The sequence below is a fragment of the Cricetulus griseus genome, chromosome 4, assembly GCF_003668045.3.
Source record: "Cricetulus griseus strain 17A/GY chromosome 4, alternate assembly CriGri-PICRH-1.0, whole genome shotgun sequence".
NCBI lineage: Eukaryota > Metazoa > Chordata > Mammalia > Rodentia > Cricetidae > Cricetulus > Cricetulus griseus.
In genome coordinates, this window is record NC_048597.1 from 103996668 (window position 1) to 104020867 (window position 24200).

Sequence of the window (24200 nt, forward strand, 5' to 3'; positions counted from 1 at the left end):
TGCACAGTGTCAGGGGGCACTGTACAACATCATCCTGATGACGACAACCAGCATCCTACACCTCTGCTTCCCAACCTGCCCATGAACACACATACAGCAAACACATTGTGAACGCTCAGGCAGAAGGCATCTTCAGAGCCTTGCAAAGACACCCAAATCTTGGAAAACAAATGCCTCTAACTCTAACTAGTAATTTTTAGGAAAAGATACCTTTCGAGTCATCCAGAGGAAGGAACTGGAGCTGTTTCCTTGGATTGGTTCGTTGTAATGTGGACACAGGAACAATATCTAAATCATCCAAAAGGATATCAAATCTAGTGAATGAAGCAAGTTACTTGTGAGAAAAACATGAAGTAAGCTTTCTATTTTACTAGAGAGCTGAGCTGCAACCCAGGAACTCATGTAGTCACATTTTCTTTCTTTCTTTCTTTCTTTTTCTTTCTTTTTTTTTTTTTTTTTTTTTGAGATAGGGTTTCTCTGTGTAGCTGTCCTGGAACTCACTCTGTAGACCAGGCTATCCTCAAACCCTTGAGTGCTGGGATTAAAGGTGTACACCACCCCTGCCAGGCTGTCACCTATTTTCTTAAAAGAAAGCTATTTGTATGATTTTCAAAACTGAAACTGAATGTGACTTTTCCTGACACAAAGTTCTATTTCTACATTAGAAACTTAAAGCATTGGCTGTCATGCCATATCTGACCTCTCTAAGAAGCTTCTGGAACAGGTATGGGAGGTGCTCTGATGGGGAAAGTGAGACTGGCTGTGCTTAGGCCACTAGGTCTAGAACCAGGAGGCAAAGTCCTTCCTAGCTGTCACTCACGGATGGAATGGGTTCACCGCATCTAGAGACAGGCCCCTGCCATCCTCAAACCCACTGTAATGGCACCAAAATGTCCCTGTATCACATGCTTTGTCAGGAGCACAAAGAACCTCTTCTGCATCTAAAATCTGATGAAATGCTGAGGCAGCATTTAAGAACTAGCAGTAGCAAGTTTCCATAGTTAAAAACTATTTTTGCTGGGCAACGGTAGTGTACACCTTTAATCCCAGCACTGGTGAGGCAGAGGTAAGCGGGTCTTTTCACATTCAAGGTCAGCCGAGTCTACAGAGAAAGTTCCAGGACAGCCGAGGCAACACAGAGAGACCATGTCTCAAACAAACAAACAAAGTATTATATAATACTTAATGTTACATATGATATTCACATAAATGACCTAACGCCACAGAGCCCCACTGATTTTCAATTGAAAATCAGTAATAGCTAAAGCCATCTTGATGGTTTAAAATCAATTAATGGGGCCAGTAAGATGACTCAGTAGGTAAAGGCGCCTGCCTCCAAACCTGATGACCTGAGTTCAATACCTGAAACCCACATGTTGGAAGGAGAAAATCAACTCCCACAAGTTGTCCTCTGATGTGCACACATGCAAACAATAAATCAATAAAATGTTTTGAAAACCAATAATTTTTAAAATTCTACAATTTTTTACAGAACTTACCGAACTGGACTGCCTTCATTTTTGCTAAGCAGATGGCTAAATCCTGGGGACAAATTTTCTTTAGGGGACCTCTTAGGACTATAAGCCACAGTCACTGGTGTTAACATAATCTCTCTTTTTGCTAAAGAGGAAAACAAAGAAGAAATATGATTTTCGTCTATATGTGTGCTGGCAGAACTTATTCCTAATTTTAAAAATAATGAAATTTAGCTGGGCGTTGGTGGCACACGCCTTTAATCCCAGCACTCAGGAGACAGAGGCAGGCGGATCTCTGTGAGTTCGAGGCCAGCCTGGTCTACAGAGCGAGTGCCAGGATAGGCACCAAAGCTACAGAGAAACCATGTCTCAAAAAACCAAAAAAAAAAAAAAAAAAGAAAGAAATTTTCTGGGTGGTGGTTGGACAGGCCTTTAACCCCAGCACTCAAGAGGCAGAGAGGCAAGCAGATCTCTGTAAATTTGAGGCCGGTCTGGTCTACAGAGCAAGTCCTAAGACAGCCAGGGTTACAAAGAGAAACCCTGTCTCAAAGAACAAAAAACAAAAAACAAAAAACAACAACAAAAAAAAGGAAGCAAGAAATTTCATAGCAAAACTTGATGGTATTGAAGAGGACACAAAAGTAAAAATAAAACCCATAACTCTAATGTCTACAGGCAATCCCTGCTGACGCTTTAGTATACCAGACTATAGTCTCAGCAACTCTAACTCAAAACTGGTTTTTCAAGATTTTAGAAGTCAAGTGGAAATAAGACAGAAATGCAGTGCAGTAGTGACTGCTCTGAACACAGGAGATACAGACTTCCTTGAGAAAATGGACAAGAAAACTCAGTGCTTAAGCTTCAGAACAGCCTGGAACTGTGGGGAGGAAAGGCTAGGGAAGACAACACAGATCAGATATGTAGGAAGCATCTTCTCCAACCCCTCTATCTGTCTCAATTAGTGGGTGAAGATATCAACGTGCTCTAAACTTTCAAAAGCAACTTCTTACGGTACTTAGGACCCTGTCCATGCTAGGCTAGGGTGCTACCATTGAGCTACATTCCAAGCCCTTTTTACCTTTCATTTTAAGGTAGGGTCTTGCTAAGTTGCAGGCTAGCCTTGAACCACTCACACTGTAGCTCAGGCAGGCCTTGAACCTCGATCCTTAGCCTCCCAGGTAGCTGGGATGGCAGACCTCCACCACAGGCCTGGCATAAAATGAGGTTTCTTAGATTATGTTTGTAAACATCTGTGCACTCAGACAATTTCATTTTCTGGTTCTTCTCAGGGACCCTGTGTTCAGCATCCTCTGTTGGGGCTGAGAGCAAAATGAAATGGGAAAACTCACTCTTCCCAGCTCAAGACACACACATCTCTTACTTGGAGTACTGGCTTTACGACTGGAGGGTGGGAGAGACGATGATCTTTGTGAAGCTGAACTCTGTCTCTTTGGTCTCTGGTGGCCACATTTCTCTGGGGAACGCCCTGTATTGACTGAAGGTTCAGTTTGCCGAGGATTCACTAATTCTGTATCAGAAAAACACAGAAAAAAATAAGGCAGACCTGCTTTCTACCATCTGCTTTACCACAGCTGTCACTGCACAGGGCCTCCACAGAGTGCATGCTCTGCTCAAAGCCCATCTTCTATTTAGGCTGTAATAATGATTTGCAAATGTACTGCATTATGATGATAAAAAAATGCTTGGGAGGGAGTTTATAATGAATAAACCCTGGCTTCCTGTTACAACTGGCATTCAAGGTGAGTGCTTACAGAGTTTATTTTTAGGAAGCAGATTACTAATTTATTTACTAGGAGATGCTGCTGTGGGATGCAGTGCCACAGATCTGAGGTGTGCCTGGCAGGTCTGAGAAGTAAGCATGGCAGGAAGTAGAAGGAGCAAAGGAGCAAGGCACATGGTGAACACCTGTCAGCCCAGCACCGAGGAGTAGAGGCAGAAGATCAGACATCAACGTCACCCTCAGCAACATAGCGAGTCCCAGGCCAGCCTGGGCTACGTGAGATCTTGTCTCAAAAAGAGCGAGGCATGGAGGGCCAAGAGAAAAATATGTAGGATAGAGAGATAGGGATGGAAGGCAGAGACAGAGAAAAGTGCCTAGTCTTGGGGGAAAGAATTCCTTGAAAGATATTCCTCTTCCTCTCTATAGATGTTCAGTAACCATGAAAATAGGAAAAAAAAATTGTTTTTCTGTATTTTTTGTCATTCCAGATTCTGTTGCCTCAGCCTCTGAGTGCTGGGACAATGGGCATGTACCCCCACACACACACCATCTTATTCCTTGTTTTATGAACATCAAATGACTGCTGCAATTTTCCAACATGTGCAAGTAAGACAAACAGATGTAGACAAACTCATCCCATAGCCCAGGCAGGCTGTGATTTCAATCCCCCTATCTTAGCACATATAAGTGGGGTTATATGCCTGAATGGCCCAGCTCATGCAGACCTTTTTTTTCTTCTTACTTTATTATTTTTAATTATTGTGTCTGTCTACATATGGGTATGTGCAAATGACTGCAGGTGCCTAGAGAGATTAAAGGCTTCAGATCCCCTGGAACTGGAGTTAACAGACAGTTGCAAGCTACCATGTAGATGCTAGGAACTGAACCCAGGTCTTCTGCAAGAACAGGTATAGCTAACCACTGAGCCATCTCAGTATAGGCCTTCTAAATAATCAGAATACAATATGCAGTTTGCTTCATATGAAAGGTACATGCTATGCCAAGACAAAGATAAATCGTTATTCAGAGTCAGTTATCTAAGAAATGGGGCTGGAGCAGTATCATAGGTTAGGACTTCATTTCATTATCTGAGAATTTTATCTTATTATATTTTTTTGAGGCAGATTATTACTCTGTAGCTCTGACAAGCATGGGACACTCTGTGTGGACTAGAATAGCCTCAAACTCCTGCCTCTGGCTTTAGAGTGCTGGGATTAAAGACATGCCTGGCTGAAAATATAATTTTAAAGACTATAACATAAACTAAGGAAACACCTTTACTCCCATCACTCAGGAGGCAGAGGTAGATGGATCTCAGTGAGTTCAAGGCCAGCCTGGTTTACAGAGTGAGTTCCAGGACAGCCAGAGCTGCCCAGAGAAACCCCATCTTGAAGAACAAACAATAATAATAATAATAATAATAATAATAATAATAATAATAATGAAAAGGAAAGACACCTCTTTCTTTCGTCAACATCAAACAAGGAATAAAATACTACTTAGAGGACTGGAGAGATGGCTCAGCGGTTAAGAGCACTGAGAGCTCTTCCAGAGGTCCTGAGTTCAATTCCCAGCAACCACATGGTGGCTCACAACCACCTTGAATGAGATCTGATACCCTCTGGTGGCATTCGGGCAGAAGACTGTATACATAATAAATAAATAAAATCTTTTTTTAAAAAAAAAATACTACTTAGAGGGGTTAGAAAGACAGCTCATCAGTTAAAGAGTACTTACTGTTCTTGCAGAGGGCTTGGGATCAGTTCTCAGCACCCACACAGCGGCTCACAAACATTCATAACCCCAGTTCCAGGGGATCTGATTACTTCATGGGCACCAGGTTCACATGTGGTACACACTCATACATGCAGGGAAAACACTCACAGACATAAAATAAAATCAATAAATCTTAAAATTAAAAAAAAAAAAAACTTACCACATGAGGAATCCTCTTTCTCTGTCTGTGTCTCCCAATTCTTAAATATTCTTTCTTCATCAAGTTCCTTTAAAGCTTTCATGACTGGTGTGTCTGGAGTGTCCCTCTGCTTTTTAATCAATAAGCTTGCTGGTGAACGTCCAAGTGAAGAGTCCTTTTCTGGAGGAGAACGGTATCTAAAACAGTAGCTGCAATTGTAACTGCTGTGGGCTGAACATTTGCATGTCCCCTACCCCATAACATACAAATAACAGCCTAACCTTAGCTGGAAGTATTTGGAGCTGAGGGTCTTTTAAAAGGAATGAAGATTAGACAGGACATGAGAGAGGAACCCACAACAGGCTTGAAGGTTTTTATAAAAAGAGGGAGGAAGACAGGCCTGACAGTGCACACATGCCTGTAACCCCAGCATTCAGGAGGCTGAGGCAGGAGGATGGTCAAGATTTCCAGGTCAGCCTGGGACACACAGCAAAACTAGCTAAAAAACAAAACAAACAAACAGCAACAACAACAAAAACCCCAAAACTCTGGCCTCTTAAAGAGCACTCTGTCTGGTGCACATTAAGAGCAGGCCTTGTGAAACACAGCAAGGAAGAGGGCCTTCTCTAAGACCTCTGCCATGCTGGCTCCTGAACTGGAGAAATCCATAAATGTATGTAAGTCTTTAGTCTATGTTAACTTGTTATAGCAAACCATGCTAAGTTTACTAGGACAGTCAGGGGAATAACAGGAGAGTTGACAATTAGTCTCCATTTGTATGGTATAATGCAAATAATTAAAACTGAACCTGCACATAGCAAGCCAGTGTTTCTTAAACCTTTATACGCCCTAGCATATGCAGAAATTTCTATCTGTATGGTACCCAGAGTACATGGCTGAGCTTGCTCGGGCTATGCCAAGAGTGAGATTATCCGACTGTCCTAACAAACCTGCACTGTGCCCCGAGCACAGGCAGAGCAGCACTGCAGAGCCTATGAAGGGCTAGGGAAATGGAGCCACTGCTATCCTTTCTATGCAAGTTAAGATAGCAAAACATTATCAGGCTGGATGTAACGGCACCTGCCTAGTATCCCACACATGGGGGTGAAATGCAGAGGATCAGGAGTGTGATCAAGGGATCCTGTCCACACTCACAGCTGAGCTTAGCCAGAAGACAGTCACCCAGCTGCATTTACTCATCAACACCATCTTGAGTGGCTTCACCTTCCCATAACAGGCAAGGCCCACTTCTGAAAGATTCACACCCTGTCCACTCTCCTCCAGCCCCATCCTGGCTTTCACAATCCAGGAAGAACCTCAGGTCTAACTTCAAAGAGAAGGTAGAAACCCCCCAAACAAGAACTGTCTCTTCTCCCCACCCCCCAACCCTCACAGCCCAACTTTCGACTAGTTCCTCTACAGGAAACAGCTGCATCTCTATGAAAGCACTCCTCAGCAGTTATCTCACCCAGGAACAAGGGTTTCCTCCAGCTGGTTATCTATCTTCCTGTCCCCAGTGTCCAGAGGCTGCCCAGTAAAGATGGAGTACTCTGCTCCTGGAATCAGCCACTTCCTCCTGCTGACATCCGAGGTCGCTAATGTGCTATAGAGATAAGAAACATTCCATGCCATGACAAAGTTTGCACTTCAATTTAAAGAAAATTTATGTATATAAAGCATGGGTGAATGTTTTGTCTCTGTGTGTGGTACCCAACAAGACCAGAAGAGGGCATCAGATGCCCTGGGGTTGGAGTTACAGATTAACTATGAGCCACCATGTAGGTGCTGGGAATTGAACTCAGGTCTTCTGGAAAAGCAACCAGTGCTCTTAACCACAGAGATCCATTTTTCAAGTCCCTTGCACTTCAACTTAGAACGTTTATGTCAGAACAACCCATTTCCAAGTTGTTTTTGTTTGTTTGTTTGTTTGTTTGTTTTTGGTGGGGGTGGGGAGTTCAAGACAGGGTTTCTCTGTGGTTTTGGAGCCTGTCCTGGAACTAGCTCTTGTAGACCAGGCTGTAGAACTCACAGAGATCCACCTGCCTCTGCCTCTTGAGTGCTGGGATTAAAGGCATATATCACCACTGCCCGGCACCTGGCAGTAACTTAAAAGCTTTGTTTTGTTCGTTTTTTTGAGACAGGGTTTCTGTGTGTAGTGCTGGCTATCCTGGAACTCACTCTGTAGACCAGGCTGGCCTTGAACTCAGAGGTCCGCCTGTCTCTGCATCCTGAGAGCTGGGATTTAAAGGCATGCACCACTACCACCTGGCCTGATAATATTTTTTAAAATCTAGCTTCCCCAAGGTTCACATTACTTACTTACTCAAGCAAACAAACAAATGAATAAATGTAAATGACAATAATTAGAAATCCAGCTTGCCAAGGTTTACATCTAGTGGAACTAGAATTTGAACCAGTGCAGAGTGTGGGAGCCTATGCCTTAAACTCCAGCATTCTCTGGAGGCAGAGAAGGGTCTCTGAGCTCCAAGCCAGTCTGGTCTACTTAGAGTAAGAACTCAAGGAGTAATCTGGAGGCAGGAAATGATTGATGCTTCCTTCCTGGCTTGCTCTCCAGGCTCAGGTTCAGCCAGTTTTTTGAAATACCCCAGGTTCACCTGCCCAGAGGGGACACCACCCACAGTAGGCTGGGCTCTCCCACATGAATGTCAATCAGAAAATGCTCTGCAGACTTGCTTAGAGGCCAATCTAATAGAGGTAGTTTTTCAGTTGAGGTTCCTGATTCCAGATGACTCCAGTTTGTGTCAAGCTGACAAAATTAACCAGCATGAACCTATCTCACTCCAGACCTGCTGTCACCACCACACTAGGAACCTCAAGAGCTATCCTTGACCTCTAGACCTAATAACTCAGTCTACTCTGTCATCTACCTCAAAGGACACAGCTAGATTCTGTCATAATCAGAGATCACAGTTCTAAGGAAACTGACACCCCTATAGCTCTCCCACCTTCTGTTCCCGTTGCTGCCAAGCACCGTCCCAGCAACCAGCCAGCAAGCCCATGGCCCCCACTCACCCAGCAATCCTAGCTTCACCAGCTCCTCTGTCCACCCTGGCACACACAGCTGCCTTAACCCTGACTCCAACTCTCACATCTGACCAGCAGCGATATCCCCCACTTGACTGACCACAGCGACCTTACTTCCTGTCCACACTCTCATGGCTGAGCTTTGCTGGAAAAGCCATCTAACTGTGCCCTACCCAGCAACCCCATCCTCAGTGGACAGGCCCTCCCCTTGATGAGCAAGCTCTACTTCTACAACAGTCCTGCATGGCGGCCTTCAGTCGGGATAACCGACTTCAGAGAGAAAGCAAGACTCTTAAGAGAATGCACTGCCTTCCTCTACTCCTTTCATACATAACCTGCTAGGAGTCCTCCCTCCATTTTCACTTCGACCCAGGTCACTCTTGTCCTTTCAAAAAAGACCTTTCAATGAGCCAGGACCTGCCCCAGAGCCCCATGCACTACTCAACAGGCTCTCTGCCACAGCAAAACCCCAGCCCCTTTCCCTCAATTTTTAAGTTAAGAAACATTTCTAACATTCTTAGAAAATTACACAGAATACTACAACAAGCACCCACCTACCTACTCTTGGTTTTAACAGATGCTTAGATCTTGGCCATATTTGTTTTTAATTGTGAGACATAACATTGTATACATATGTATAGCTGTGTTTATTAAACAAGGGCATGCTATCCACACCCTTCAGTACGTCTTCTCCACAACAGTATGCTCATGATTTATTCATGTTTATGTGCAGGGCTGTCACTCATTGCTTTGCACTAATCCTGCCTCCTGATGGTAGGTGCTGTTTCAACAATCCTACGATTAACATGTACAAGAACTGACCTAAATTTCTAAAAACCACCATGAAATGTGGGGCACACCTTCAGTCTTCTGGCAAATCAGCTGCTAGGTGAGCCCTATGGTCTGCAATCGGCCATTGGTCTTTGAGTTCTTTTCTTCACCTTTGCCAAACTTGGGAACAAATTAAGTCTAGCCTGTCTGATGATGGGAATGGTACATACTATTATTTTAATTGGCATTGTCCTGACTTCTCAGGACAATGAGCATCTCTTCGTTGCTATTGGCTGTTTTCTTTGCAGCTTCACATCCCTTTACCATTTCCTATGGAAGAAACTGTCTCCTTCCTACTGAGTTGTCAAAGATTCTTTGTATTCTAAATACTCACCCTTTATTTTTCCTGTTCATTAAAGTAAAAATCACAGACAGACAGACAGACAGACAGACACACACACGCCAGTGAGATCACTCAGTGGGTAAGAGTGCTTTGCACCAACCCTGAGACTCGAGTCTGATCCCCAGAACCACAGGGTGGAGGGAGAGAACTGACCTCTGAAAGTGGTCCTCTGATCTCCACACATAAGCAGTGCCAAGTGCACATTCACGCACACACAATTCAAAGTGTACAAATTTCTTTTAAAGGTTTCAAGCATGTACAGACGGATACACAGATAATGCTCAATGATTGATACTGGGCATGGTCTTCACTCTCTGTTCTACAGCCCTTAGATTTTTCACTACAAATACAATTAAAGCCCTGCTGAGCCTCGTCAGTCCTATAGTTCCCTGAAGCCATTATTCTCAACTCGTGCTTAGCATTCCTGCACACAATTTTAAGACTGATTACATTTGTAAGATCCCAAGAGATACTCAGAACTATTGTACATGCTATAGCTGGTATCAGACATTTCCTATCAGGGGTCAGGAAGATGTAGCTCATTAGTAAAACTGTTTATCAATTATTTTCAAGACCCTGGGTCTCATCACCAGTACTTTAACGATTCTGTTGCAATATTTTCAGGTTACTTTACTAATAATAGAAGAAACTGTAATGGCCTACCTGGAAAGCACATCAGCTTGACTTGATATAGACTTAAAAGAACATGTGGTTATCTTACAATGTGGAAGGATCATTGACAAACGAAGACCCCAGTAAACTGCATTTCCCAAATAAATACTTGTGGATTTGCTTTTTCAGAAATTTGCTTTATGTGTGTATGTGTTGGTAGGGGAATGCACAGGCCATGGAGCAATTGTAAAGCTCAGAGCACAACTTGCAGGAGTTGTTTTTTTTTTTTCTCCTTCCACCACTCAGGTCCGGGGTTTGAACTCATTTCAGGCTTGGCGGCAAGGGCCTTTACCCACTGAGCCATCTCGCCGGCCCCAGTCACCATCACTTTGAAAAGAAAAAAAAAATATTCTATTTCTTCCTCAACTAGTTCTTTATTGCTCTATATTATACTCTTAAAATTAATACAAATTGTCAGTCCAGATGAGACATTTATAATACCTTTTTCTACAAAGGGCAAAAGAATAAAAAAAATAGTATTTTAGGTTTTACAGGGCAAACAATATTCATCACCAATGACTCGATTTCATTATTGTCATGAAAAGCAGGAAGATACATAATTGAATCAATTTCCTTTGATTTTTTTTCTTCCTTAAATCAACAAAATACAGCCCTTTAGCCCTGGCTGGTCTGGCACTCACTTATATAGATCAGGCTAGCCTTGAATTCAGAGATCAGCCTGTCTTTGCCTCTTGAGTGCTGGGATTAAAGTTGTGCACCTCCACATTCAGCCCCAAATATTTCTTATGTGTGTATGTTGACATGGATATTACTGGATACCAAAGGACAACCTCAGAAGTCATCCTCCAAAAGGCTGTATATCTACCTCCTTTCAAACAGGGCCGTTCATTGGCTTAGAATTCACCAATAAGGCTAAACTGATGGCCAGTGAGTGCCAGGGATCCTCCTATCACCAGCTTCCCAGTGCTAGGATTAAAAGAGACCTTCTCACATCTGGCATTTTTAACTTTATTGTTTTATTTTATACATATGACTGTTTTGCCTGCATGTATATCTGTGTGCCACATGCATGCCAGGTGCCCCTGGAGGCAAGAAAAGTGTGTCGGCTCCCTGAGAACTGGAATTACAAATAGTTGTGAGCCCGGGTCCTCTGGAAGGGCAGCCAGTGCTCTTAACTGCTGAGCCATCTCTCCAGCCGACATCTAGCATTTTCATGCAGGCTCTAGGACTCAGAACTCAGGTTCTTGAGCTTGTAAAGCAAGTGCTTTACCAACTGAGCCACACTAGCCAAGCCCAGCCCTGCTCAAACATTTAAAATTCCTCAGTCATACACATCACAAAAAATGATGGTGTAGCATGGCTTTGGCCTAAAGGCTAAGCCTGCCAAGCCTTTCTTTCCTTTCACACATGGCCACCATGAATAAGGATATCACAACATATGCATCTCCAGCAGCTCAATGTGTAGGCTGTCTTCAATACGCCTCAAACACCTCTCACTACCCGCCTCCAGCTTGCAAACCCAACAGGCCTTTTCAGTCCTCGCCCGCCCGGTGTCTGCTTCAGTTTCCCTCCTCAATTCTAGCAGCTGTTGCACAGTCTCCTTTGCCAAACTTCTCTACCCAACACAGAAGCAGGTTTCCTGAGAGCTCCGTCCTGCACACACTCTCACTGACACGCAATTCCTATCAGTCTTGTAGCTGTACGAACTACTGGCAAATAACTGGCTCCAATGATGTAACTCCAACCTAGGAGTTTTGATCTCCACGCCTAAATTTACAATTGCCCAGTCCGTATGAATCCCAAGCAAAAATTCCAATGCCAGGCGCCCTGATCTCTTCCTTAGTTCAACACATGGTGGCTTTTAGTGTTCTTGCTCCCTTGCCTCACCAGCCAAGACACAACAATGTTCTGTGGATTCCATCTCCATAACCTTTCAAATTCTTTCTTGCATTTTTTAAAAAAAATTATTCTTATTACGTTTGTTTATTTTGTATGTGCACAGACATGCCACAGTGTATGTAGAAGTAAGAGTACAAGTCTTAGAAGCTGGCTCTCTTCTTCCACCATGAGGATATGAGACCTGGTGACAAGCACCTTTGTACATGGAGCTACCTCCTTGGCCTCAGTCTTGGAGAGACCAGATACCCAGAAACCTGCTCTCCCTGCACGGAAATGGCCTAACTCATTTCATTGCTTCCATGCTTTCCCATTTCATCCCTTTCTCATGGCAAGAATTTTAAAAAAGTAAAAGTCAGATGGCATTATTTTTTATACAGAAATTTTCAGGGCCAGGGAGACTGCTCTGTGTATAACTTAATCTTAAAAGACTAATGGCCTGGGTTTGAACTCTGGAATCCATTTAAAGGTAGAAGCAAAGAACTGATTCCAGAAAGTTATCCTCAAGCCTGCATGTATACAATGGCAAATGGACATTGCTCGCACGCACGCGCGCGCACACACACACACACACACACACACACACACACACACACGAATAATACAGATCTTTAAAATCTTTGCCAGACACAATGGCACATGCCTTTAATTCTAGCACTCAAGAAAAAGAAGCAAGAAAATCAGACTGAGGCCAGCCTGCTGGTCTATAAAACCAGGGCTACACAGACAGACCCTGCCCCAAAAAATCGAAAATTGAGAGCATTCTCAATGGACTTAGGGCAAAATCCAAATGCCTACCTAAGACTTAGAAAGCCATGTATAATCAATCCACAATTTCACCTCAGGTTGCATAACTTCCTGCCGTGACTATCCAGGTCATGTATCACAGTGTAAATGTCAACATCCCCTACAGGCTCATGTGCTTTGACAGCTGATCCTGAGACACTAGTACTGTTTGGGAGATTATGGAACCTTAAGGGTATGGGGCCTAGCTGGTGGGAAGAGGTCACTGGGATCAGGCCTTTGGACGTCATACACTCACTCTGCTTCCTGCCTATAACAATATGAATGAGCGGTGCCCTTACAATCCTGGCACCTTGCATCCCAACCCACAGAAGGACTCCCCATCCCCCAACCTTATGCCTCTTCTTTTGCTTCATCTCAGAAATTCAGTTTTTACCTTTGGTCCCTTTTGTTTGGTTTGGTTTATGATTTTATTTGTTTGAGGTCTTACATAGCCCAGACAGTGGAAGTAAGGATGACCCTGAGCTGCTCATCTTCCTTTATCCAATTCCCAAGAGCTGGAACTACAAGTTATAGTATTCACCACCACATCTAGCTCATTTTTAAGACTTATTAAATTTTTTTTTATTGTGTGGGGGGGTAGGTATACATGTATGTCATGGTTCATATGTGAAGGTCAGAAAGAAACTTTTAGGAGTTGGTTCTTTCCTTCCACTATGTGGTTTCAAGCTCAGGTCATAACACTTTGTGGCAAATATCTTTACCTACTGAGACATACCACGTTTCTTTATAAAAAAGATTGTAAAAATACATTTTATTTTATTTTTTAATTGTAGGTGCTTGCGTGTTTGTGAGTGTGGGCTTGTGTACATGAGTGCACTTCCCATAGTTCAGAAGGAGGTGTCATATCCCCCAAAGCTGAAGTTACAAGCCACTGTTTGCTGCCAACATAGATACTGAGAAGAACCCAGGTTCTCTGGAGCTGTGAGTGCCCTTAATTACTATGTCATCTCTCCAGTACCTAACTTTTCTTTTAAATACAAGAGTCCATTATATTCTATTATAATTACTCAGCAAAGTTCTAAAAAATGTTTTGACAATTACAGCTTAGGATAGAATTCACAATTTCTTTCTGACAGATATCATTATGAAATAATAATCTAATTATTAATATACTTAACACAAAAATCATAATTAAAAACCAAATTCTTCTGTAAATGTGTCATCCAGGTAACCCTGTGCAGGGCAGCACATTCCTGATTCCTGTAATCTTAGCATGTGGAGGCAGAGGGAAGAGAAAAGGACCACTGCAAGCATGAGGCCAGCCTGAGCTACAAAGTGAGTGTAGGGCCAACCAGGGGTACATAGTGGGACTGTTCCAAACATGAAAACTAAACCAAAGATCACAGTAAAGCTAATTCTAAAAGAACTAAAACAGAAAACCACAGCTTAATACAGATCCACCCTCAAAGGTCTTTCTTTCCATTAACAGAAGAAAAACGTGTGGGGTTTAGTGCTAAGGCTTTAAAATACTCTCCAGTCCAGTGTCCTTGTTCTTACAGGTAATAAAATGTGTTCCCTCTGCAGCTGTCACTGGAGAGGCAACTGCCAAAATGAAGTTCCACCCCTTTGCAATTCTGACTGAAGCAGGAACCATAAACAAATCAAGGCTGCTTCCCACACTAGATGTTTTGTTTCCTTTTCTTTGCTTTTTTTTTTTTTTCTGAGACAGGGTCTCACTATGTAGACCAGGCTAGCCTTGAACTCACAGAGATCTACCTATGTCTGCCTCCCAAGTGCTAGTATTAAAGGTGTTTGCTACCACTCCAGACTATTTCTCTTCTTTTCAAAGATCAGGACACAGAGGATGTCATCTACACCTATCAGAAAGGATGATGGGGTTCAAGTTGTGGGAGGACACTACAAAGTTCAGCAGACCAGCAAATCAATGGAGTTTACAGAAAGAAATATGCTGTTTGCACTGGTGTTTGTTGTTTTCTTTTTGAGACAGGGTATCTCTATGTAGCCCTGCAGGCATGAAAATTGCTTTGTTGACCAGGATAGCCTCAAACTCAGAGATCAATCTGCTTCTGCCTCTACATGCTGAGATTAAAGGCATGTTCCACCCTGCCTGGCTGTCATCCACACTGAACAGGGACAATGAAGAAAAGTTAATGGCACAACTGTCCATATGGGCGTTTACCTCAGCAAAGGAACAAAGAACAAAAAAGATTCTGGAATAAAAAGCCAAATCTCACCAAGCAGAAAAATAATGGCAAATATGAGGAAGAAACACTTGAAAAGACATATAAACAAAGTAATATATATAAAATTATCATTAAAAATTGCTTAGGGCTGGAGAAATGGTTCAGAGGTTAAGAGTGCTCATTGCTCTTGCAGAGGATCCGAGTTTAGATCCTAGGACCCATGTCAGGTGGCTCACAGCTTCCAGGAACTCCAGCTCCAGGAATCTGTCACCTGCTTCTGAACTCAAGTGCACAAACCCGTACAGACATATAATTAAAAACAATAAAAATAAATCTTTTTTTTACAAGTTGCCTACATGAAAAAAAAAAGGCCTTTTAAAAAGTAAGAGAAGGGCTGGGCGTTGGTGGCATACACCTTTAATCCCAGAACTCCGGAGGCAGAGGCAGGAGGATCTCTGTGAGTTCAAGGCCAGCTTGGTCTCCAGAGCGAGTGCCAGGATAGGCTCCAAAGCTACACAGAGAAACCCCATCTCAAAAAAAAAAGTAAGAGAAGGGGCTGGAGAGATGGCTCAGAGGTTAAGAGCATTGACTGCTCTTCCAGAGGTCCTGAGTTCAATTCCCAGCAACCACATGGTGGCTCACAACCATCCGTTATGAGATCTGGTGCCCTCTTCTGGTGTGCAGATATACATGGAAGCAGAATGTTGTATACATAATAAATAAAAATAAAAATAAAAAAGTAAGGGAAATGCTTATGGTCACGAGGAGAACAGTGAAGAACACAACACCCACCTGACTCTATGCTTTTCTTAGCCTCAAAAATGCTTCTTTGTAGGGATGTGAATGACACCAAGAGATTGTGACTTTAATGCACATCTAAGCCCACAGGATATTTAGCCCTGGCTTCCTAATTAACAGAGGGCACTATTTCTTGTTGCAAGGACACTACGTGAAAGTCACTTACTTGGCCCGGGATGGCCTCATGGGAGCTTTAGCGCTGTGACGAACACTCAGCATATTCTCGTGCTCTACTTGTTTCACCTGAGCTTCGAGTTTGGAGATCATCCTGGGTCAAAAGCAGTGAGACAAATTAAACACAATGCCACAGATTGAAAACACAGAAAAACTATCAGATGATACTTAATCTTCCCTCTTTAGGAAGGCAATGACAGCCTGCTGCCCAGAAACTTCCTTCATAGTAAAATGGCACCATTAAACCTTGAAAAGCTAAAAGAAAAAGGGAAAAAAAACAAAAACAGGGAAAATAAGCAGGACAGCGAGTACATTGGGCTCTGCAAAGCAGCATTTCATGGACTACTAAAGAAAAAAAGGGATGCAGGACAGAAATTCAATAAAAAAAAACAAAAACAGCATCCTTTTTTTGTTGTTATTTTTTTCAAGACAGGGTTTCTCTGTGGCTTTGGAGGCTGTCCTAGAACTCACTTTGTAGACCAGGCTGGTCTGAAACTCACAGAGATCCACCTGCCTCTGCCTCCCAAGTGCTGGGATTAAAGGCATGCACCACCAACGCCTGGCTCCTTCTTTTAATACATTAATTTGCTTCATTTATTTCAGTTTTTGTGTGTGTGTGTGTGTGTGTGTGTGTGTGTGTGTGTACACGTGCGCGCACTCATACATGCTCATGCTCAAGTATGAAAGTATAAACCAGGCACTGTGGATATGTGGAAGTCAGACGCCAACTCTCAGGAGTCAGTTCTCTCCTGCCGACTTGTGGGATCTGGGGATCAAACCCAAGTCACCAGGCTTGTACAAAAGTACTCATCTGCCCTTCTGTCCTTTCTTTAAACTCTGTGTATGGGGCCAGCGAGATGGCTCAGAGGGAAAAGGGACTTGCTACCAAGCTTGAGAAGGAATAGCTCTAACATGACAGATAATCCCAAATAGATCAGGCAGATGGCAAATCTAGACAAGTTCCTGTTCTTCTCTGTGTAAATCCTTCAGATTGCAGTGAATTTCTAAACTTGGGGTATTGTTTAATAGTTACAACTATTAAAGAAACTAATTTAGATATTCCTTTTTTTTAAAAGATTTAGTCTTAATAATGTGTAGATGTAAATGTCTATGTGCAAGCATGTGCTCACAGGTGCAAGCACAAAGGCTACTAGAGGAAGCTGGATTCCCTGGAGCTGGAGTTACAGGAGGCTGTAATCCACCTGACATGGATGCTGAGAACCAAACTCAGGTGCTCTGGAAGAGTGGTGTGCACTCTTAACCACTGAGCCATCTCTCCAGCCCTAACTTAGATATCTCTAATCATTTGCAATATAGATCATTTATAATTGCTGCTAACTAGGTTAAGCAAGTCAGATAAGATCATTAACAGTCTCCAAGCCGGGTCTTTGTTTGTTTTTGTTTTGAGACAGGGTTTCTCTGTGTAGCCCTCGTTGTCCTGAAACTCACTATGTAGACCACACTGGCCTTGAACTTCCAAGAGATCCATTGCCTCTGCCTCCTGAGTGCTGTGATTAGAGATGTGTGCTACTACACCTGATCCAAACCAGGTCTTTAAGGAAGTAGATTCCTGCACACATCTTGAGAATTTCATTTTCTTCTGGAGCACAATAATAACTCAGTGAACTAGACTGCTCCTTCCAATTCCTTCTAGTAGTTATCATTCAGATTTCTCATTATTCCAAGAAAATGCATAATGTCTGGAAAATGCATGCACCTGAGGCTCAACCACCAATATATTCTAATCACTTAATAATCTCCTAGGCTAAGATGTAATTTATTTCCATGACCAAGGATTAGAATAACACTACTTCTCTATTTTAAATGACCTCAGGAGAGAGTATATTTTCCTGTCAAGACAAACACAAAGGACAATTAGCAGCATGTTTTATTAGTGGACACTTACCTTTTCAAATCAGAAATCTGAGTGTGTGCATCGAGCAATTTGTTCTCAGTTGTGTTTAATGTATCCTAAAGAGAGAAAGAATTTACATAACTGAAGATAAGCTTGTAGACAGAAACCTTTACTTTAAAATGTGTGATATAGCCAGGCATTGGTGGTGCATGCCTTTAATCCTAGCACTTGGGAGGCAGAGGCAGGCGGATCTCTGTGAATTCGAGGTCAGCCTGGTCTCCAGAGCGAGTGCCAGGACAGACTCCAAAGCTACACAGAGAAACCCTGTCTCAGAAAAAAAAAAAAAAAAAAAAAATGTGTGATATAAAGCTAATGTAAGGCTAAACAGCCTGTTGTTAATTACCATGGAACTCAGGAAGGATGGCATCAGCGTGGAACCAATCCAGGCAACTCAAGGGAAGAGCAACAGCATAAACACCGGCCTATACCCGGGGCTCTAACAAATGCATCCCGTTGCCTGCTAAACTAGAAGCAACGCCACATTAGGATGGATCCATTTTAGCTACAAACGTGACTGAAGGCTTAGCAGAATGGCAGAGCGAAAACCTTCAGTGATGCTTCAGATACTGTGGTTTATTTCTGAACCCAGTCTTAGCTGTAGTTCACAGGCCTTTCCACTAACCTTATAAATCTATAATCCCTACTGTATGCATTAGAACAGCTGGAACTACTGACAGCTTACTTACTGTGGGGCTTCACTGAGTTCAGAAATGTAACTGAAAATGGTGCTTCAGTTACGATTTCAGACACGATGGATAAACTCTTACTACTTCATAAAGTAATACTTTGAAAATGTTAACTTTACATGTCCAGGGACCAGGTGGTTGTCTGGACCTGTGTGTAACATAAATTCTCCTGCCTAGTTTCATTTCAACCCACATCCAATGCAAGAGCCATCCAATAGCATTTGGTAAATTAGCAGATCTCACAAAGGTGTCAGTCAAGTAGAGCAGACATTTGGAAATAAAGATATAAACACAGGAAGAAGGGTAAAGGCATAGACTGGTTCAAACAGCTCTAGATGGAGGGATAGGGAAAGCGGCAGCCGTTTGCCCTTACAGAAATCCCAGGACAGAGCCCCACCCTTTACCTTTACACGACCATGCTCTTTCCCAAGGGATTCGTACTCTCCTAGGAGCTGCAAAGAAAACAGAGTTATAACACAGAACTAAACAGGTAACAAAACAACTTCAAGCTGCCAATGTCAGGAAAGAAAGGCCAACACTGAACCAGCAGTTCTGGAAAAAGGAATGGGACAGTCCCTGATAAAATGTTTGAAGGCTTTTTATGTATGAAACCATTTTAAAAGCAAAACAGAACAACAGAAATACAAACCTTCAACATAATAGTAAAATGTATTTGTACTGCCTTTTTAAATTTTTTGTTACATAAAATTTATATTATATTTTCCTACAGTTTTCCTATTGCATAAAAATACAATGACAAAAAAAACCTAGTATTATTTAGAAATATGTACGGTGGTACACCCTGTAATCCCAGTATTCGGGGCCACAGCAGAAGGATGGCAACTTTGAGGCCAGCCAGACCTACACAGTGAGAGCCCCAGAAAGGACCAGGATGAGGACAGAACACACTGCTATGGCAGAGAGTATGAAAATGGTTCTTAAAATAACAAAAACATTCTGGGCATTGGTGGCCCACGCCTTTAATCCTAGCACTCAGGAGACAGAGGCAGGCGGATCTCTGTGAGTTCGAAGCCAGCCTAGTCTACAGAACTAGTTCCAGAACAGCTAGGGTTGTTACACAGAGAAATCCTGTCTCAAAAACAAACAAACAAACAAAAAGAATCCAGGTATTAATAATGACAATAATAACAACACCAACAACAATTTTAGGCAGCAAGATGGCAGGTGAAGGCCCCTGCCTAAAAGCAACCACCTGACTTTGATTCCCAGAACCCACAAGTTTTCCTCTACACGTATGCCATGGTATATGTGCATGCATGTACACACACATATACAAATACATAAAATGTAAAAAAAAACCATATGAAAAATATACAACCTGGAACCCAGTCCAGTATCAAATGTTTTATTAATCCAATTTTAAGGGACATTAAATCAACATAAAAAAAAATTCAAACCTATGGTCTAGAGACCTAGCTCAGTGGCTAAGAACAATGGTTGCTCTTCCGGAAGGCCTAGGTTCATGTCTCTACACCCATCCAGCAGCTTACAACAATCTAACTGCAGTTGCAAGGAATCTGATGCCCTCTTCTGGCTTCTTTATATATTAAGCATGCACACAGTGCACATACATGCAGGCAAAACACTTATACACACAAAATAAAAATAAATCTTAAATAAAATTCAAACTTGAGCTGACCATACAGCTCAGGGGACAGAAGCTTTTGATGTGTAAGTCTGAGTTCAATCCTTGGAAGCCACAGTGGAAGAACCAACTCTTGACAGTTGTCCTCTGACCTCCACACACATGTGCCAACATGCACATACAGACACATAATAAAGTTTAAATAATCAAACTGCAGCCAGGCGGTGGAGGCACACACCTTTAATCCTAACACTCGGGAGGCAGAGGCAGGTGGATCTCTGTGAGTTCAAGGCCATCCTGGTCTACAGAGTGAGTTCCAGGACAGGCTCTAAATCAATACAGAGAAACCCTGTCTCAAAAAACCAACCAACAAATAAATAAACAAACAAACAAACAAAAGGCGAATCTAACAGAACCGGGCAATCGTGCTATACATCTTTAATCCTAGCACTCAGGAGGCAAACATAGGCAGATCTCTGAGTTTGTGACCAACCTGGTCTACAGAGCCAGTTCTAGAACAGTCAGGACTACACAGAGAAACCTTGTCTCAAAAAACAAAAACAAAAACCTGTCTTTCTATCTAAAACCATAGACATCTACTGGCAGCTCTATTGGCAGCACCGCTTGAACAGTGTTCTGGACTCTTTCCATTGCACCCAGGGCAGGGACTGGAGAATGGATGATGATGACACATTGACACATCACAGACAGCACACACACACACACACACACACACACACACACACACACACGCAATGATACCATTAGAGTCCTAGATTCTATCTGCAGAATGGGATTTGGGGAGGGGGCTGGCAACACACAAAAACGACAATAGCAAACAGTCAGACATAGGAATGAACACCTATTCCTATGCACTCAAGAGACCGAGGCAAGGGAATCAAGAGTTCAAGACCAGGCTAGAGAGATGGCTCAGAGGTTAAGAGTACTGACTGCTCTTCCAGAGGTCCTGAGTTCAATTCCCAGCAACCACATGGTGGCTCACAACCATCCGTTATGAGATCTGGTGCCCTCTTCTGGTGTGCAGATATACATGGAAGCAGAATGTTGTATACATAAATAAATAAATAAAATCTTAAAAAAAAAAAAAATTCAAGACTAGCCTGGGCTATATGGCAAGACCCCTCCTCTCTAAAAGGCCCTGCCCTGAATCTGGCTTACATCATTTTACCCTGCCAGAGACACAGATGTTATGACAACACAAAAGTTGACACACTAGAAACAGAGAAGTAAGCGAGTTCAGCCATCTTTCTACAGCTCTGACTTCCTGCTGCAAGATGACAGTGACCATTTCCACCAAGAGGGTATGCGGAGCTAGGAGCAGTTACCTTAGACCAAAATGCACCTAGGAAGTCATCGAGGAGCCGGGCATTGGTGGCACACGCCTTTAATCCCAGCACTCGGGAGGCGGAGGCAGACAGATCTCTGTGAGTTCGAGACCAGCCTGGTCTCCAGAGCGACTGCCAGGATAGGCTCCAAAGCTACACAGAGAAACCCTGTCTCGAAAAACAAAAAACAAAAAAACAAAAAACAAAAAAAAAAAAAAATACACAGAAAGTCATGTAGCTTCACAGAGTATATTAGCTACAGATGTTATTTATGGCCAGCTGTAGTTGGTCTGTGAAATGGTCCCCATAGGCTTCTGTTTGAAGACTTGGTCCCCAAGTTGTTGGCATTGTTTAGGATGGTTGTGGAGACTTATAGAGAAACTGAGTCACATGGACTGGGCCTTGAACTTTTATGGCCTAGAAGAACTCCCTGTTCCCTCCCTCTCTGCTTCTTGCCTGTGGAAGCAGTGTGACCATGCAGCGTCCTACTCCTGTCACCACACTTTGCTGCCTACAGCCATGGCTTTCCCACCATGACAGACTATCCCTGTGGAGCTGTAAGCCAAAACCAACCCTTTCTCCCTCAAGCTGCTTTTGTCAGAGGAACTCAAATGGCAGCCACAGTGCTAAGCTACTGAGCTGGGTACTCACATCCTGAAACATTTTGTTTTCTTGCTTCAGTCTTGCTTCTTTATCATCGGAGAGTTTGTAAGCATTCTCAAATGCTTCTTCCAGATCCTGCAGCCGACACTTTAGCCGAGTGATGGTGTTATCTTTTTCTTTATTGCTAGTTCTCATTTCCTCAATTCGTTCCTGCAGAATTTTGGAGGCACTGCTGGCTGCATTGAATCGTTCTCTCAAATCGTTCTATGTAGTAAAAACAGAGACAAATCATCCCAAGGGAAAACAGTACCTCAGTATTAGCTAATAAGTTATGGACATTAAAATAAATTTAAAAAGATACAAGTGGAAATAGGCTACTTTGACATTTTGTTGTGTCCCAGGACAGAGTCTAGAGAGGACCACTCTAATGGAACTACTCCATGAGATTAGTCAAAGGTAGAGACAGAACACAAGTATATAGGGGGACAATTATTCCAGGACTCGAATAAACAGTACTGTCTGTAGATCAACCTAATGAAGAAAAATAGCCACAAACATCAGAGGAGTTCGGAAATGGTGACTGGAATACACTGTCTCACATTAATATGTTGGGCGCTGGGCTTCTTCATCATACTCTATGAAAACACAAAATTAAAAATTTATCTCAGTGTTAACATTCATTCAATGGTGATTTCTGGAATACCATATAGGTGCCAGGCCACAGGATGCTAAGATGTAAGATTAAAGCTGGACGAAATGCCTCTCGCCGGCATTCTAACTGATTTGGAAGGCTGAACTACAAAGGCTGCTTATACTCACAAATCCAAGACCACCCTCAGCTAGAACATAGCAAGACCCCATCCCTATACAAAGCATCAGAAAGGAAGATTAACAAGATGATAACCCCTAACTTTGTGGTGGAGTTCATCATTTAGATGAAGCCAACACAGGACTGGGGTGACACAGTTAGAAACTGGCCAGCCTTGGTGAGGATCAGAATTCCATCCAGAAAAGGGCTGGGCATTAAAGCAGACACAATGTATAGAACAAAACAAGCATTTTCCACCAAAATTTTGCTTATAAGGTAATATATAAAGAATAAAACATTGACATGTGGTGGTGGAGCACACCTTTAATCCCAGCAATTGGGAGGCAGGTGGATCTCTGTGAGTTCCAGGCCAGCCTGGTCTACAGAGCAAGTTCCAGGACAGCCAGGATTACACACAGAGAAACCCTGTCTTAAAAAAACAATAAAATAAAATAAAGCATAATACAGGAGGAGAAAAGAAATAATATAAAAGTTTAAGCAGGCGTAGTAGTGCATGTCTCTCTCTCTCTCTCTCTCTCTCTCTCTCTCTCTCTGTTTTGTTTTTTGTTTTGTTTTGTTTTGTCTTGTTTTGTTGTTTTTTGAGACAGGGTTTCTCTGTGGCTTTGGAGGCTGTCCTGGAACTAGCTCTTATAGACCAGGCTGGTCTCAAACTCTCAGAGATCCGCCTGCCTCTGCTACCCGAGTGCTGGGATTAAAGGTGTGCATCACCACTGCCCGGCAAAAGCTTTTTTAAAAAATGTTTCTTCACTCCTGTGTATACACCCAGTAAATAGAATTAAGAATTGCAGGCTGGAGAGGTGGCTCAGAGGTTAAGAGAATTGGCAGCTCTTACAGAGGTCCTGAGTTCAAGTCCCAGCAACCACATGGTGGCTCACAACCATCTATAATGAGATCTGATTCCCTCTTCTGGCTTGCCAGCAGAACACTGTATGCATAATAAATAAATAAATCTTTAAAAAAAAAAAAAGAATTGCAGTGATGTATACCTTTTAGACATTACGGCATTAGAACTGAACCAGCTCCAAAAATCAAGCACTTACCGCTTCTATTTCTAGTAAATTATTCTTATTTTCAAGTGTTCGCACACGACTAGTAGCTTCATTCAATGCACTATCCAACTGGCTACATCTAAGAAAAGCAAATTTAGAATCAGTTAGAAAACAAAATGATTTCTCTTGAGAGCATTCAACAAATCTACCAGGTTTGCCCACATGGAGTATAAGCAAATTCCCAGATGTTAGCTAAGGCCCAGGATACTGCTTTTGTATAAGTGTATCCCAGATAATCTAGTATCTAAAGATAACCTAGCAAAACAATGATCAAAAAGATCCCTAAGAAATACCAAGAGGAAGGAATTTAGTTTATAACACAGCATGAGACTTGAGTTCAATTATCAGCACCAAAGAAAAAAGT

At 42.5% G+C, this 24200-nt stretch overlaps 1 protein-coding gene across 7 annotated transcripts in view; it reads right to left on the reverse strand.

The window, feature by feature from the left end:
* Positions 1–24200, reverse strand: part of Mphosph9 (M-phase phosphoprotein 9) — a 68560-nt gene that overhangs the window by 12076 nt on the left and 32284 nt on the right. For 4 of the 7 annotated variants that reach the window (XM_027413934.2, XM_027413935.2, XM_027413941.2 and 1 more), the window contains 10 exons: positions 23828–23915; positions 22007–22222; positions 18808–18855; positions 17709–17773; positions 15795–15896; positions 6600–6734; positions 5153–5328; positions 2857–3003; positions 1500–1620; positions 211–314 (listed from right to left, as the gene is read on the reverse strand). In XM_027413934.2, coding sequence (XP_027269735.1) covers positions 211–314; positions 1500–1620; positions 2857–3003; positions 5153–5328; positions 6600–6734; positions 15795–15896; positions 17709–17773; positions 18808–18855; positions 22007–22222; positions 23828–23915 — 1202 coding nt within the window. Of the gene's footprint in view, positions 1–210; positions 315–1499; positions 1621–2856; positions 3004–5152; positions 5329–6599; positions 6735–15794; positions 15897–17708; positions 17774–18807; positions 18856–22006; positions 22223–23827; positions 23916–24200 lie in introns of those variants that run through there. The other 3 variants (XM_027413939.2, XM_027413938.2, XM_027413937.2) reach the window with 3 other exon arrangements.